Genomic DNA, 16,009 nt, shown 5'->3' with positions numbered 1-16,009 from the left:
ACCTTGCTGTATAAATTTTCCTGTTATTTTTTATTTTTATTTTTTTTTTGTGTTTTGCATTATAGGAGATACTGAGATAGGAGTGTTGGTATCTTGCTCCACCTTTGCAACGAGTTGTCCTGGTGTTGTACCACCTTTACCCAGTCCTGAAGATACTTTCAAGTGCAAACTTTGTTTGCTCACACTTGGATAAAGGATTAAACTAAATTTATTATACTCTAACCAAGTGAAAAATAAACTTTCAACATCTTTCTCTAAATCCAGAGTAAATTATTAAAAAAGGGTGGCACACCAACTGGCAATTCCTATAGGTAGAGATGACCTGCTAATGCTTCTGCCTGATATCTCCACTTGGGCCTAGCTCCCACTGAAGAGACCTCAATAAAGGTTGAAACTACTCTGAGTAGTGGCTCTTCCCTTAATGCATAACATTAGACATATCCAGAAGGAGATGTGTTTTGCATTATAGGAGATACTGAGATAGGAGTGTTGGTAGCTTGCTCCACCTTTGCAACGAGTTGCCCTGGTGTTGTACCACCTTTACCCAGTCCTGAAGATACTTTCAGGTGCAAACTTTGTTTGCTCACACTTGGATAGAGGATTAAGCTAAATTTATTATTATTCCTGTTATTTTATCTGCCATGGCAAACAGCATAAAAAATTCTAGAGTCACTGCAGTTAAAACAATCTCTCACAAAAAGTACAAAAAAAATTTCAATACCAAAAATATTGCAAAAAAAAAAAAAAATAAATAAATAAATATATATATATATATATATATATATATATCAAAAAAAAATCAGCTAACTCCTTTTATTTCTCTACAGGGAGTAGGCGAGGCCGTTTTAGCCCTATTTAAACTTTTTGGAGACTGAGTGGGCAGTTCAATCTCCACTGGCAGCCAATCAGAGATAGCTGGCCCAAGGCTATCACTAATTAAGTGAACTCAGTGAAGAGAGACGACTCAACAAGTGCTGCCATCTTGTGGTCCCTAACAATATATACTGCTCAAAACAATTAGGGGATATTCTTGTTAAAATTATTTCATGCTAAAATGTATAATTTGTTAAATTTGTAATAAATATCGATTATTTAAACAATATCTCATCAATTACACCCTATCCATGAGTAAGAAATATTTATTCATGTATAAAGTACCCAATAGTTATAATTATCTGACAGAAACTAAAATATCTCCTAATTGTTTTGAGCGGTGTATTTAATGTCTGAAAATAGTGTGGGTTCTACGGTCAATTTTCTTGAGTTTACGAAAAACCAAAGCTTCTGGAGAAAAAACCTGTTTGCCCGTGCCAGAGATTGATTAGCTTGGGAGCTGGTCGAAAAAAGGCTTAAAAAAAATTTCCTCTAGTCGCCGACTAGATTCAAAACAAAGTCTTCCTTCATGCAGTCAAGTGCTGTGGTGTGTAAATGGCACATTCACTGAGCTACACAGGCATCTGCTACACTTTAGTAATAAACTGAATTTAAATTTCATTCTTCAAATTCATGTAAAATTCAATAAGATGTATGATTATTTTTCAGGAAATAATGTATACTAAAATATTAAAGTTATTATAATTAATATTTTATTATATGTTATTTCCTGAAAAATAATAGTTATTGAGTCCCCAACATATGGCAGACCAAGTCTAAAACTCCAGCTCCAGGCTAGAATTATTTTTCATGTTTAACAAATAATAAATTACTGTTACAATGTATGAATATTAAAAGTTCTAGATGTATCGTTATTTTTTTTTTTTAATGTTTATTTCAGTTTCTTATTTAAGAACTGCAGATTTTTAATAACCAATTTTGCAATTTCTTTACTACTCATTATTATAGCTCTTGTATTGCTACTTGCTATTGGCTTATTGGGATTTTTTATGAGAACGCGTTCGCCTCCCACCTCAAAGGTATAAGTATATTACATTTTGTTTTTTCTTTTTATGTAATATAATATCACATTTCACTAAATATGCATTTTAATAGTAAGTATTGTAAACTTTGTAGAATTCATTTATTATTTCCAGTTTGGTTTTTCAGAAACAAAATTTTTTATAGAGGTGTAAATGAAATTTCAGTACAAATCCTGTTATTCTTTGAATGAATGAATTAGAAATGCTTAAAGCTTGTGGATTTATTAACATTTGCCAAACTACACTTATATCACAAACTTATGTTTCCTGACATTTCAGAATAAGATTATTACCAAAAATATCCATAATTTGTATAAAGTTTTAATGTGTTAGATAATAAATAAATTATACAATAACATAAAATATCATAAAAACATCAAAATGCTACTGTGCACCTGTCATGAAAACAGTAGTAAAATAAAAAATGGATATGAATAAAAGTTATAATAGTGTTTTATATATATGCAAGAACTGAGCATATGCATGTTAAAAATCCTCACTGAGATAAATATTATAATACTACCTAATGGTATTTAAATTTCAGTCCTAAAAACTATGAAATGTTTTAAATGAGCTGTAGTTTTTTCCTAAAACTTTTAATTTTAAATTCTGTTAACTAGTTTCATAAGATGAAAGTTAGGGAGGTCACTGAATCAGTCGATATATTGGAATTACTGAGTGAGCACTTTGAAGAGTATATCAACCAGATAGTGACGTTGAAGGAATGAAGGAACCATTAGTTTATATGGGAATTGTGATGAATGAAGTGGAGGTGAATAGTCTATTATAGAACCTTAATGTGAATACATCTGTGGGATTGGATGGTATATCAGCATGGGTCTTACGTAAAGTGGCTAAAGAATTGTCAGTGCCCTTGACCTTATTGTTTAATCTGAGTTTCGGGTCTGGTTTAGTCCCGAAGGGGTGGAAAGAGGGGGAAATAGTTCCACTGCATAAAGGAGGTTCCAAGACTACTGTTGCAAATTACCGACTGATCAGCATATCAGGAGTCGTTGTCAAGGTCTTGGAGAAAGTAGTCAAGGGTACAATGCAGGAATGGATTGATGAAAATAAGATACTGTATGGGGGACAGCATGGTTTTGTGAAGGGTAGATCATGCCTCAGTAACTTGCTCAGGTTTTATAACACAGTGACAGCTGAACTGGATAAGGGTAATGGGTTTACAATGATACTGCTGGACCTGGCTAAGGCCTTTGACAGGATACTACATGGAAGTCTAATCCGTAAACTGCAACATATGAGAATGGATATAGGGTTGGTGAGGTGGATAGGAAGGTGGTTGATAGAGAGATACCAGAGAGCAGTTAACTCAGGAGTAGATTCCAAAAGACACCCTGTGACTAGTGGTGTGCCGCAGGGTTCTGTTCTTGGACCACTGGTGTTTAATTTGTTCATTAACGATATAGGGAAGGATATGAGAGGAACGGTTCATTTGTTCGCCGATGATGCTAAGTTGGGTAGGGCAATAGTGAATGCAGATATCAAAATTTTGCAGGATGATTTGGATAGATTGGAGGTATGGGCTAAGGAGAATGGATGTCAATTTAATGTGGCAAAATGTAAGGTTATGCATTTTGGGGTGAAAAGATTAGCAGCAGTATACCACATTGGTGGAACTGTACTCCAGGAGATTGATGAGGACAGGGACTTGGGAGTGTTGGTGGATAGGGAGTTCAAGTTTAGGGGGCACATTCGCAAAAGCAGCTAAATCAGCTCACCAAATCACTTGGATGCTGAAGAATACTTTGACGAGCAGAGATAAGCAAGTTATTGTTCCTCTGTATCGAGCCTTGATAAGACCCCATCTTGATTACTGTGCCCAGATATGGTCACCTAGGTTTCTTCTTGATGGGAAGGCGATTGAGAGGATCCAGAGGTGAGTGACCAAGATGATAGCAGGTCTATGGAATGAACCTTATGAAAACAAGTTGAAGATTTGTGGGTTGCAGAAATTGGTTGATAGGTGGGAAAGGGGAGATATGATTGAGACATTCAAATTGCTGAACGGGTTTCAATAGGATTAATTCAGAGGATATTTTTGAGAACAGGACTGGTGGTGGGAGGACTAGGGGACATCCATGGAAACTGGGAAAGAGTGGGGTTAGTAAGGGTGTGTTAGAGCTGGGTTTTTTACTTTTAGAGTGGTGAATGAGTGGAATAAGCTGCCAAGTCGGTTGTGGGTGCTGTGACAGTGAATGCTTTGAAGGCAAAGTATGATAGAAACTGTGTGAATGTCGAATAGTTGTGTCGACACGATGTTTAGGGCTTCCCTTGATGAGTCTAAGGACTCCTTGGAGTTGCCGTAGTAATAATAATAATAATAATAATATTTCTCACTTCCATCATTTTAACATGATTATTTATGTTCAGTTTTTCATGTGTGTGTGCGCGCGCGCACACGCAGACAGTGAGCTGTCAATTATCTGATTCAATTAACTGTCCCTTGAATAGGTATTAGTTTGTCATATGACTTCTGGTACAGCTGTATGTAATTGTAGCTTCAGTTACCCAATTCTTCAATTAGCTGACTAGCAAATTGTTTCTCTGCTGCTGTTGTTGGATGATTGAGGGATAACTGTGTGTTTGAATTATTTAAATTATTATTTTTTTTTTTTATGTGAATCTTACCCATGAAAAGCTACTAGATTATATTGTATTAGTACCATGAGTGATAATCTCAAGCCTTAGAGAGACCAAACATGGAACATTTTCAAATCACTTGAGGTGTTCAAACAGGGTAGTGATCTTACACTGGGCACTAAATGTCATCTCTTAACTTGAAGATGTTTATGAAAATGTCCATACTGATGGTGAGGTGAGGGAATTCAAGTCCATTGTTGGAGAGTGGATATGCTAACTGCTCGGCCATCCAGACTGGAAAATATGTATTGATAATACTGATAACATATGTGATAGGGATTGCTTAAGGATCAAAGCCAGATAACTGGGAAGAGAAGCCCACATAACCTTTAAGGAATGGGGAGATTTGCTTGGGTTTCTGACCTAATGTTCAGTCTCCCACTTTCATGTGCTACTCCCTGTTAGTAAGTATTTACTGGATACTGAATTAATGGGGATGGCCTAGCACTTTGGGACTTAAAGGCCAATCAAATTGTATTCTGTATTGGCTTAAAACCAGAAACCGATGATGGTACAGCTCAATACCATGCTGGCTATGTGCTTCACTCAGTTAAACCAGTCTTTCACTAGTTTTGTTAAGGAACCAGTAAGAACACTGAAAAGTCAGCTACTGGAACAAACTCACTGTCAGCAGAATTTGAAGATGGTACTATCAGTATAAGAAGTTATCAATGGAAAAGAAGTTGAACTGGTTGAAACTAGAGAAGTACCACATAGACAAAACTGGTGTTACTGAGATGAAGACTAAAGCAGGTGACATCCTGTTAAATAGAAAATACAGGATGTAATCTTCATCTCATTAACATCAATTATGTTTGCGTGATACTTCTCTATTTTTTTCTGCCTGTTCAACTTCTTTTCTGCGGATACTTCTACTGACAGCTGAATGAATTGTCACATTTTGAAATAAGTGTGATATTTCATTGAGTTCTATCATAATGACTTTTCTGGTTTAAGCCAATTCATAATACAATTTAATTGACTAAGTTCCAAATTGCCCATTTGATCTTATTCAACACTAAATGCCAAGATAATCTTAATTGGCAGCTAATTATAAGTAGAATTATGGGTAAGAATGGAAAATTGGACAATTAGACAGTAATTGTTGTGATCGTAGGCACTTGTTTGTGCCTACGATCACAACAAATTCTGCTGGTTCTACTACTACAAGATTTTGGTAACGAAGAAGCAGAAGAATTTTTTCATAAGAAAAGTTCAATCATGCTAAAGATCTAAACAGCAGAGTTGGAAAATGGATACCACAACAGAAATGTTTCAGAAAAGAGTAAAGCTAATAATAAATAGTAAGTACACACTAAATACAAATATTAAAAAAAAAAAAATTAGACTTTGAAAACTAGGTTTGGAGCAAAACCATGCTTTCAGTTACAAACTTAAAAAAAAAAAAAAAAAAAAAAAAAAATTAACTAGGGATGTATGTGCTGAAGCTGTTTGCAATAGGAAAAAGTAATGTAAGCCTCATGGTGTACTCGAAGTTAAAGAAGCAATCATCTTTAATTTCTTTATAAGAATATTCAAAGAAAGCATTTTTCAGATTCCTAGCAAGTAAGCTGATGATGTCCTGACAAAAATAGGAAAACATAAGAGAGCTATGTTTTCCTATTTTTGCTCTGAAATATTCAAGAGGAATGCCTTCAGAAGTACAATTAGTCATCATAATCGAGGTAGAAAAAGTAATCAAAAGCCTGAAATGTGAAAAGCTAGCCAGAGTAGTTGATATTCAACCAGATATTATTATTATTATCATTATTATAATACAGCTATCTCAGTGGAGTTAGAAGACTCATCATGGGAAATCCATTTATTCACACACACTAGCCATCACTCGAACTCATTCACTGATGAAGCACCCACCACCATCTCTGGTAACCCATTCCATCCATTCAGCAACCTCCAAGTAATAAATCTAGTCCTAACACCCTTGCTAAATCATACAATTACACAACTTCTACAGGTGAACCCCCCCCCCCCCCCCGTTCTCTCCCTTCCTGCCACATACTGAAAAAATGTCTTATCAATCATATCAAATCCCTTTAATAACTTAAATGCTTCTATCATGTCTCCCCTTTTTCATCTATCACCTAAGTTTTGAAGACTACAGACTGTTGTCAATCCATTCTCATAGGGAGCATTCCACAGACCTGCCACAGTCTTTGTCACTTGCCTCTAGATTCTCTCCACAACTTCATTCCATGGAATCCAGGAGTCCAGATCTGTGTGCAGTAGCCCGGATGTGATATTATTAAAACTTTATATATGGGAACAATAATCTCTTCAACCCTGCTTATTAGTGTTCTTCGACAACCACATAATCTGATGAGTTGTTTTGGTTACCTTCACAGTATGCTCTCTAAACTTCAACTCCCTGTCCACAATCAAACTCAAGTCATAAGTTTCCTGCAATTCACTTCCATCAATATAGCACACAGCTTCTGATCTCTTCTCAAAGTACATCACCTTACACTTAGCCATATTAAACTATACTGGTAACCATTTTCCTTTGCCCATACTGCTAGTCTAAGTCATCCTGCAGGATCTCTGCACCACCTTCATTTACCATTGCTCTTCCCAGTTTAGGGTCATCAGCAAACGGAATATTTCCTGTTAAATCATTTCCTATATCACTCATATACAAACTGAATAACAGCAGACCAAGTACTGAACCCTGTGGTACACCGCTGTCACTTGCCATCTCCTGGACTCTCAACTCCTCCACAAATCACTCTTTGATATCTGTCCATCAGCAACCCTCTAATTCAAATCATCAGATTCATATCCATCCCCAGTTGCTTCAATTTATGCAATAGAGTTCTATGTGGAATCTTGTCAGATGATTTTTCAAAGTCTAGCAAGATCACTGCGTACCATATTCCTTATATGATACAACTCCATCGTCACTTTATTATAAAAAGTAAGTAGATTACTAAGGCAAGACCTACCCTTCACAAAACCATATTGTCCCTTACAAAGTATCATATTCCGACCCACCCAGTCCTGAATTCTGTCTTTTGCCAATTTCTCCAATACCTTAACCACCACTCTTGAAATGCTGATTGGCCTATAATTTGCAACTTCTGTCTTGGAGTCTCCTTTATGAAATGGGATTATTTTGCCCTCTTTCCAATCCATTGACATCTTCCCAGTACTGAGGCTTAAATTAAATAGCTTGGTCAGAGGAGCTGATAATTCCCTTGTGCTTTCTTGTAATACTTGGTGAGATATGCTGTTTAATCCCATGGCGTTATGCATATTGAGGTTTCACAATATTTTAAGCACCTCCATTTATTCAACTTCTATTCTGTTATCAGTCCATGTACCATCTGGGACTGCAATTTGGTTAACAGAACTGAACTATGGTTTGGTTCTGTTATGTCCCCACCATCAGTACTTTTTAAAGTCATCCTTCCATAGCTATTTCTCCGGTTATTTGCCACATCTCCTTTGGGTTTCTTTTAGCCTCATCAGCTAGCTTTCACCTCCTTACCATACTAGTCAACCTTCTTGCCTGTACCTTATCCTGGTAAGGAAGGCATGCTGATCACTTTTTTTTCTTTATAATCCCTTCACAACCTTTTCTTTGCAATTCACCCACTAGATGGATGAATGGCTTCTCAATGAAGCCATTCATCCATCTAGTGCCTATTTGATTTCCCTTCTGACTATAGGTATACATTCAGATACTGCTTTTTTTCAAACATCCCTTGACCACCTCCTATGTACCAAAAACATTTCTCCCCTCCAAATTCATATGCCATTGCTCTGCTGAATGCTGTCTCCTCAGTTTGTCAAGGAACTGGCAATGCCTTTGACTAGTCTTTAATTTAAGTCTCAGCTCTGATAGAGTTCCAAGGGAGTGGAATGACGGCAAAATAATTCCTTTTGCATAAGAGAGGTTCTAAGACTACAGTAGCAAATTATAGACCAATCAGTATCTCAGGCATGATGCTAAAAGTACTAGAAAAATTAGTAAAGAGAATTCAAGACTGGGTAGATAAAAATATGATACTGCATGAGGGTCAACATGACTTGTGAAGGGTTGGTCATACCTTAGTAATTTACTAACTTTTTATAATAGAGTAACAGCTGAGTTGGATAAAGGAAATGGCTACACAATGATATTGCTGGATTTTGCAAATGCATTTCACAGAATATCACATACCACATGGAACTCTGTTATGCAAATTAGAAGAAATGGGAATGGATATGACACTGGTTAAGTGGAAAGGAGGGTTGCTGCTGGGCAGATATCAAAAAAGTATTATATGGAAGGGGGGCAGGGTAGAATCGAGGCGAAAACAGGTGAATAGTGGTGTGTTGCAAGGTCCAGTGCTGGGATCATTGTTGTTTAATTTGTACATAAATGATATAGGAAATAACGTGAAAGGAAATATTCAGTTTACTGATGATGAACTTAGATTAATAGTTAATCCAGGCGATGTGAAGAGCTTTCAGGACAATTTAAATAGTCTGTCAGTATGGACAAAAGTTACTGGGTGTCAGTTTAATGTCAAGAAATGTAAAGTTAGGCATTTTGGAATAAATAGATTATAAATAGTGATCACATTGATGGCACTGTACTCCAGGAAATAGATGAAGCTAGAGATTTATGGGTCTTGGTGGTAGACAGAGTTAAAGTTTAGAGGATATATTGCTAAGGTAGCCCATAAGATTACTTGGCTATTGAAGAAGACATTGATAAGTAGAGATAAGGAAGTTGCCATTCCTCTTTATATAAGGCCTTGATATGCCCACATCTGGGTTACTGTGCTCAAGTCTGCTCCCCCGGGTTTCTTGGGGGATTCAGAGGTGAGTGAGCAAGATGTCAAGTGGCCTGTAGAATGTTCCCTATGAGGATAGATTGAAGGTGTGTGGATTGCAGAAGTTGGTTGATAGGAGAAAAAGCTGGATTTTGATATGATATGATATGATACGAAAGAAACATTTAAGTTGCTTAAAGGGTTTTATAGGATAGATGCAGGGGAAATGTTTTAGCACTTGGCTAGAGGGACCAGAAGAGGGGGGGGGTCATCCCTAAAAGTTGAATAAAGGTGTGGTTAGTAGGGGATGTGAGGACTAGATTTTTGCTTGTAGAATTGTGAATGAGTGGAATGGGTTGCCAGAGTCAGTTATGAGTGCTTTGTATGCTAATGGGTTGAAGGAGAGGTATGATAGATTGGGTCTCCCATGTTGAGTCTTCGGACTCCATGGAGGTGCCCATATAATAATAATTAGTACTTTGTTGCTTGCATCTCCCCCTTAGCTTTTATGACATTTGTAAACGATTGGGCATATCCCAATTGGACATATTATTTACTAGCAGTTCACAGTCTTTTTTTATCAGAACATGCATGGTTTGCAGACTAGAAACAAGTTCATTTTTGTCTCTTGGTTCAACTTTCTGAAGACATTTTTCCATAATTCCCCACAAATTCTCAATGGGGGTTTAAATCTGGTGTGTTTGTCAACCAAGGAATTACATTGATTTGCCGTTCTTTGAGCCATCTAGTAGTGGTCTTGGAAGTGTGACAAGAAGCAGAATCTTGAAGAAAAGGAAATTGCCATCACATAAATCTTCCAGTGCCAGTAACATAAAGTGCTCAAGAATTTCTTGGTACACTTTGGAATTAACTCTTTTGTACACAGGCTACCTGGATCCTCTGCGTTCATACAAGCCCATACCATGACTGAGGTTGCAAATTTCACTGAATGTTTCATGCATTTTTTTTTCAAATACTTCTTGCTTAATATGCCAAAAACATACCCCTTGATGACCATTGGACACACAAAACATACTTTCATTGCTAAAAAGTACCTTTTTTCCAGTCCTCTTGACCTAACAACAGTCTTTGCTTACACCATCACACTCTAGCTGCCTTTTGCTTGGAAGTCATAAGTGGCTTCATCTTAGACACATGATTTCAAACCCAATTTGTGAGGTCATCTCAATGTCATAGATTGAGACATGTTCACACCTAGTTCCTTTCATCTCCTGTGAAAATACTTTACATTTCGGAAGTGTTTTTTTTTTCACAATATTCTTCACTCTCCTCTCATCTCTTGATGTGGTTATTACCTTTTGGCTACTATTGCAGCAATTATTTTGATGAAAATTCTGGTTATTAGAATATTGTCTCAATACTTTACTCACACTTGCTTCAGAACATTTCAGTTCCTTAGTTATAAACTGTTGAGTTTGGCCTTCTTTGTGTAGAAGTACCATACGAAACTTCTTAGTTTCTGATGTGTCACTCATTCAACCCATGTTTAGCAAATGATTAACTGAAATCCACAAATCCTTACACACTTGTCAGTCCTGCAGCTACTGAAATATATGCTATTTCTATGCTCTTCTTAAATCCAATTGGAAAAATTTGAAATATTCTAATATTTTGAACCACATTAAAAATTATTATAATTTTGTGAATGTTTTCAAATAAGTTTTCTTCTAATTTATATTACACTTTTGTGTTTCCATGGTTATATAATCTACAAAGTACATAGATTTAGATTATGCTAATTCATATTTGGTAATAATCATTTTCTTTGATTATTCTTATTTTTTGATTCGGAGGTGTACCATTTGTCAGCTGTTTCTCCAGCCACTCAATCTCACATTTTTTGAGATTTATCATACATTTTGTCTTTTGACCCACCGCTATCACTCTTCTTACTCTCTCATGACATTCGCTTATGAAACACTTTTGACAAACATATCCTCAGTTTCATTCTTCTTCCAAAAATCCTTTATTCTGCAAAGGCCATATGTATTTCTTCTCTGAATTAACTATGTAGTTATCTGACCCATAGAGGGCACCACATAAGGATATTAGGTATCATTTACAATTTTAATTGTTTTTAACCCAACGAAATATTAGTGAGTTTAATAAATGTATTTTTTCCTCTTGGTGTTAGTAACACCATTAAGCTTTATTATGGATAATGAACAACACCTATGCCTTTTTTCATAAGTATAATTGATTTATTTTCTTTATTTTTGACTGTGTTGTTTAGTCATGACTATTATTATGTGATATTATTTCAAAAGTGTTCTACATTATGTCACCAATGCATATGAGAAAAATGGCGGCCAAAACATTGATGTTGAATGATATTAACATGCAGGATTTAGTGTGATGTAGTGGATGTTTAATGTATTCTTTGCTGGTATGAGAGTGAAAATGTTTGTTAGAAATGTTTCTTGAGCTAATGCAAGAAATTTGTTCTGTGTCAGGAGAGGAAGAATGTAGTGACTGATATTAAGGATATAAGGCAGGATTGTGAAAGTGTTATGGAGAATGTGGCAGAAGTAGTGAATGACAGTGCATGAAATACAAATGAGTGTTTGAAGGAAGTGGATAAAAGTAACGGTGTGGATGATGAGATGCCAGCATGTAAAGAAATTGCACACTTACACAGACTCCTTCACAAGACAAAATGTGAGCTAGAGCAACTGGTAAAAGATTGGTGTGTGGTACAGCAGGAAGGAGTGAGAGTGAATGGGGAAAAGCATAAAAGTGTGAGAAACTTGGAGAAATTCTTGTATGAGCAATGATAAGTGATATACTTAATGAGAAAGTGATGAAAGAATATTTTCCATGTGTGAAGATAAAGGATGCTAGGGAAGCTATAAGTTTGTAGAAGAAAGAAATGAATGAGTTAATTGTTTTGGCAGGCACAAATGATTTAGTGAAATGAAAAGGTTGGAAATATGCAATGAGAGAGAATATGAAAGAGTTGTTGGAAGAAGCCAAAATGAAGAGTAAGAATGTAAAGATTGTGATTGGGTAGAAATGATTCTGTAGGAGGAATGGTGTACAGTTTATAGATGTGTGGAATGAGAAAACAAGGGGTTGCACTTGGAAGTTGTCTAAGAGTGTGGTTAGTAAGGCTGTGCGGACTAGGCTCTTTACTTGAAGAGTGGTGAATGAATGAAATGGATTGCCAGAGGTGGTTGTGGATACCCCAACAGTGAATATATTTAAGGAGATTAAATTAAGTTAAATTCCGTGTGATGATACAACGTTCTCCCTTTATACGGGGAGTTCACGGTACCATCTAGTCCCCCCAAATTTTATCCGGGCTCCGAAACCGGCATAGGTTGACCAATCAGGCCTATGGCTGGGTCAGTATTCCTGACTGTAATCTGTGTGTGTCCTTGGACCGGTTTGCCTGGAAAAACCCTGCTGTCTATGCCCAAGACCAACTAACTTGGCTATGGCTGAGGAAGATCCTTGAGCTCCTCACGTTGTTGACGGGAATGGAATCTAGGACACTTCTTCCCCAGGCATATGGTTGCAAAGCACAAAGCCACTAGGCTAACCACGTGGACTTTAAGGAGATATATAATAGGTATTGTGTTAATGGATAGTGTGGGTCTCCCATAATTAGTCTTTTGACTCCATGGAGTACCCATATAAATAATAATAATTATTATTATTTGTGCTACCCTTTGCTTAAAAGTTTCCCAGAATTGGGTGCGCAAGATGAACAGGGAAACGGGGAGGCTCAGGATGGACAGGGGTACACATCATGACAAAGGTGGGAGCATGTTAGACAGGAAAGGAATGGGATGACCTGGGATCAAGAAGAAACAGTTGGAATTGAAGAGGGTTCTAAACTGAATAAGCAGAAAGGGAAATGACTCCAGTCGAACATGGAGAGATCACATCGAATGAGTGTTATCAGTAGAACTAGCTGCTGTAGATCCAGGAATGAGCTGTTGTGTTTACATATAAATGCTAGAAGTGTATGAAACAAGGCAGATGAAATGGTGTTACACTAGTTGAGTCTGTGCACCCAAAAATTGTTGGAATAAGTGAGACATGGTTAGATGAGGACGACATCCTGACAGGAATAGAGATAGAAGGATATGTTTCGTGAGGATAGAAGGGATAAAAAGGGAGGGGGGAAGTGCTCTTGATGATAGAGAAAGAGTTATGTCCGTACAAAGTAGAGATGCAAGAGAGAAATAGTGCCAGTGGTTTTGAGGCAGTATGGTGTGAGATAGAGATGAATGGAATGAAATACTTGGTTGGATGTTGTTATAGACCAGGAAATGTGGATGGTAGTGACTATGAAATGTATAATCAAATTAGCCAAGCAAATAAGAAAAGAGTGATCATTATGGGTGATTTTACTTATGGCAATATAGACTGAAATGATGAGATAGTAACTGGAAGTAAAGAAAATGAGTTTCTTGAGTTTTTGAGGGATAACTACCTCAGACAGTATGTAACAGTGGGCATGTGAGGATTGTGGGTCTTGGATTTGGTAAGCTCATCAGTGGATGTAATTATAAATGAAGTGTCAAATCACCCACCAATTGGTGAGAGTGACCATGAAGTGATTACCTGGGTGGCTGCCAGCAGTGTGAGGACCTCTGTAAGAAAAGGGTATATGTGGAACTACAAGGGGGGGGGGGTGATTATGAAGAGCTCAAGAGACAGCTTGCAGGTGTAGCATGGAATGAGGAGTTAGCTGGAAAAGAAATCAATGCTTGGGGGATTTTCAAAAACCATCTAGTAGATGCAATGTCTAAATATATTCCAAGGGTGAGAAGGTTAAATAAGGTAGGTGTGAAATTGATGAATAAAGAGATTAAGCATGCGATACAGAGAAAAAGGGCATTATGGAGGCAACATAAGAGAAGTGGAAATAACTAATTCCATGAGGACTACAAAGACCAGGCATGGCAGTGACTTGGTTGGTGAGGGTAGCTAAAGACAAGTATGAACAGCAGTTACTAATGAAGCCAAAAAAAGAATCCTAAGGAGTTCTTTTGATATGTAGCCAGCAAAAGAAAGAATGATTATGGGAGGATGACATTAATTGGAGAAAATGGTATAAAGACAGCTGTTACAGAAGGTGTGGTAGAGATACTTAATGAGCTGTTCATAAAGGTCTTACAATCTTGTGAATAGGACTTCATGGAGAGATTGAGAGCAGTTGATGATGGGAAAGAGAGACTGACTGTGAGTGAGTAAGAGGTGTATGGGAAGTTGAGCAAACTAGATGTAAATAATGCTGTGGGACTTGATAATATATCACCTCGTATTCTGAAGGAATGTGCCAGGGAGTTGACGCCAGCCTTGACATATTTTTTTAATACGAGTCTTGCACTCAATCAAGTTCTAAGGAGTGGAAGGACAGCAAGATTGTGCCACTTCATAAAGGAGGTGATAGAACTCAAGCATCAAACTATAGGAATATCTGTGTGTCAGGTTGTAGTTAAGTTATTCGAGAAGCTTGTGAGAACTAGGATCCAGAATTGGGTTGACAACAATGGTATTATCTTTGATGAACAGCATGGATTTGCTAAAGGGGAGGTCATGTTTTAGTAATCTACTTACTTATTACAATAAGGTGATGCTTCCATAGACAGAGGAGAAGGATACACAGTAATATACTTAGATTTTGCAAAGGCTTTTGATAGATTGCCATATGATAAGTTGATAGTCAAACTGGAGTTGATGGGGTTGGATATTAGATTGATGCATTGGATTGGAGACTGGCTATCTGATAGGTATCAACAAGTTGTGTATAGGGGAGCGATATCCAGGAAAAGGAAAGTTACTGGTGTGCTTCAGGGGTCTGTTTTAGGGCCATTGCTGTTCATCATCATCATCAAATTCCTGCCATGTACCCTCAAGGGGTGTACAGGATATGACAGTACTACATGAAAAAATTACATCAATACTAACTTCCTATCTACAATTTTCCTCCAAATCACTCTGTTACTTGTCAAGACTCCAACATTATCAGATCTTATATTTCTATCGTCTAAGGCACTTTGTACCGTATCAATCCACCTATATCTTGGTCTTCCTCTGGGTCGTTTTCCTGCCAACCTGGCAGAGAACACTTGTTTTGCTAATCTTTCCTCTCCCATTCTATTTAAGTGACCATACCACCTGAGATTAGCTCTGCTAATGCATTCCTGGATGCTGACAATGTCAAGTTCTTTCCTAATATCCTCATTTTTAATATGATATTGCCATTGATGCCATCTGTTCACGCCTCTAATCTTTCTCACGACTCTCATATCTGCGGTCTCTAGTCTTTGGTCAAGTGTTTTACTTCTGACTCAGCTCTCAGATCCATAAGTTAAAACTGGTTTGAACACTGTCTTGTATACAGCTAATTTAGTGTTCCGACTAATTTCTTTCTTATTCCATATGAATTTATTCAATTGACTTCCCACCATACCAGCTTTGCTGATTCTGTTGTCTATTTCTATATTTAATTTACCATCTTCGGTAAAAATCGTGCCTAAGTAGCTGAAATGTTTTACTTGTTCCACAGGTTCTCCATTCACAACACAGTTGACATTTTCAATGATTCTGCCTATTTTCATTGTCTTTGTCTTTTTATTGCTGACCTTCATACCATATCTATTACAACAGCTATTCAAT

General features: G+C 37.0%; 1 protein-coding gene across 5 annotated transcripts in view; it reads left to right on the top strand.

The window, feature by feature from the left end:
• The window catches only part of LOC150104866 (PGAP2-interacting protein-like), a 227,525-nt gene that overhangs the window by 157,544 nt on the left and 53,972 nt on the right, over window positions 1–16,009 (top strand). For all 5 annotated transcript variants that reach the window (XM_090395376.1, XM_090395379.1, XM_090395378.1 and 2 more), the window contains one exon: window positions 1,843–1,913. In XM_090395376.1, the coding sequence (XP_090251502.1) occupies window positions 1,843–1,913 (71 nt within the window). The remainder of the gene's footprint in view (window positions 1–1,842; window positions 1,914–16,009) is intronic.

Source organism: Typopeltis vanoorti, chromosome 7, assembly GCF_054136105.1.
Source record: "Typopeltis vanoorti isolate ZY-2024b chromosome 7, IOZ_Tvanoo_1.0, whole genome shotgun sequence".
In the NCBI taxonomy this organism is placed as follows: Eukaryota; Metazoa; Arthropoda; class Arachnida; order Uropygi; family Thelyphonidae; genus Typopeltis; species Typopeltis vanoorti.
This window is presented reverse-complemented; position numbering and strand designations above follow the sequence as displayed.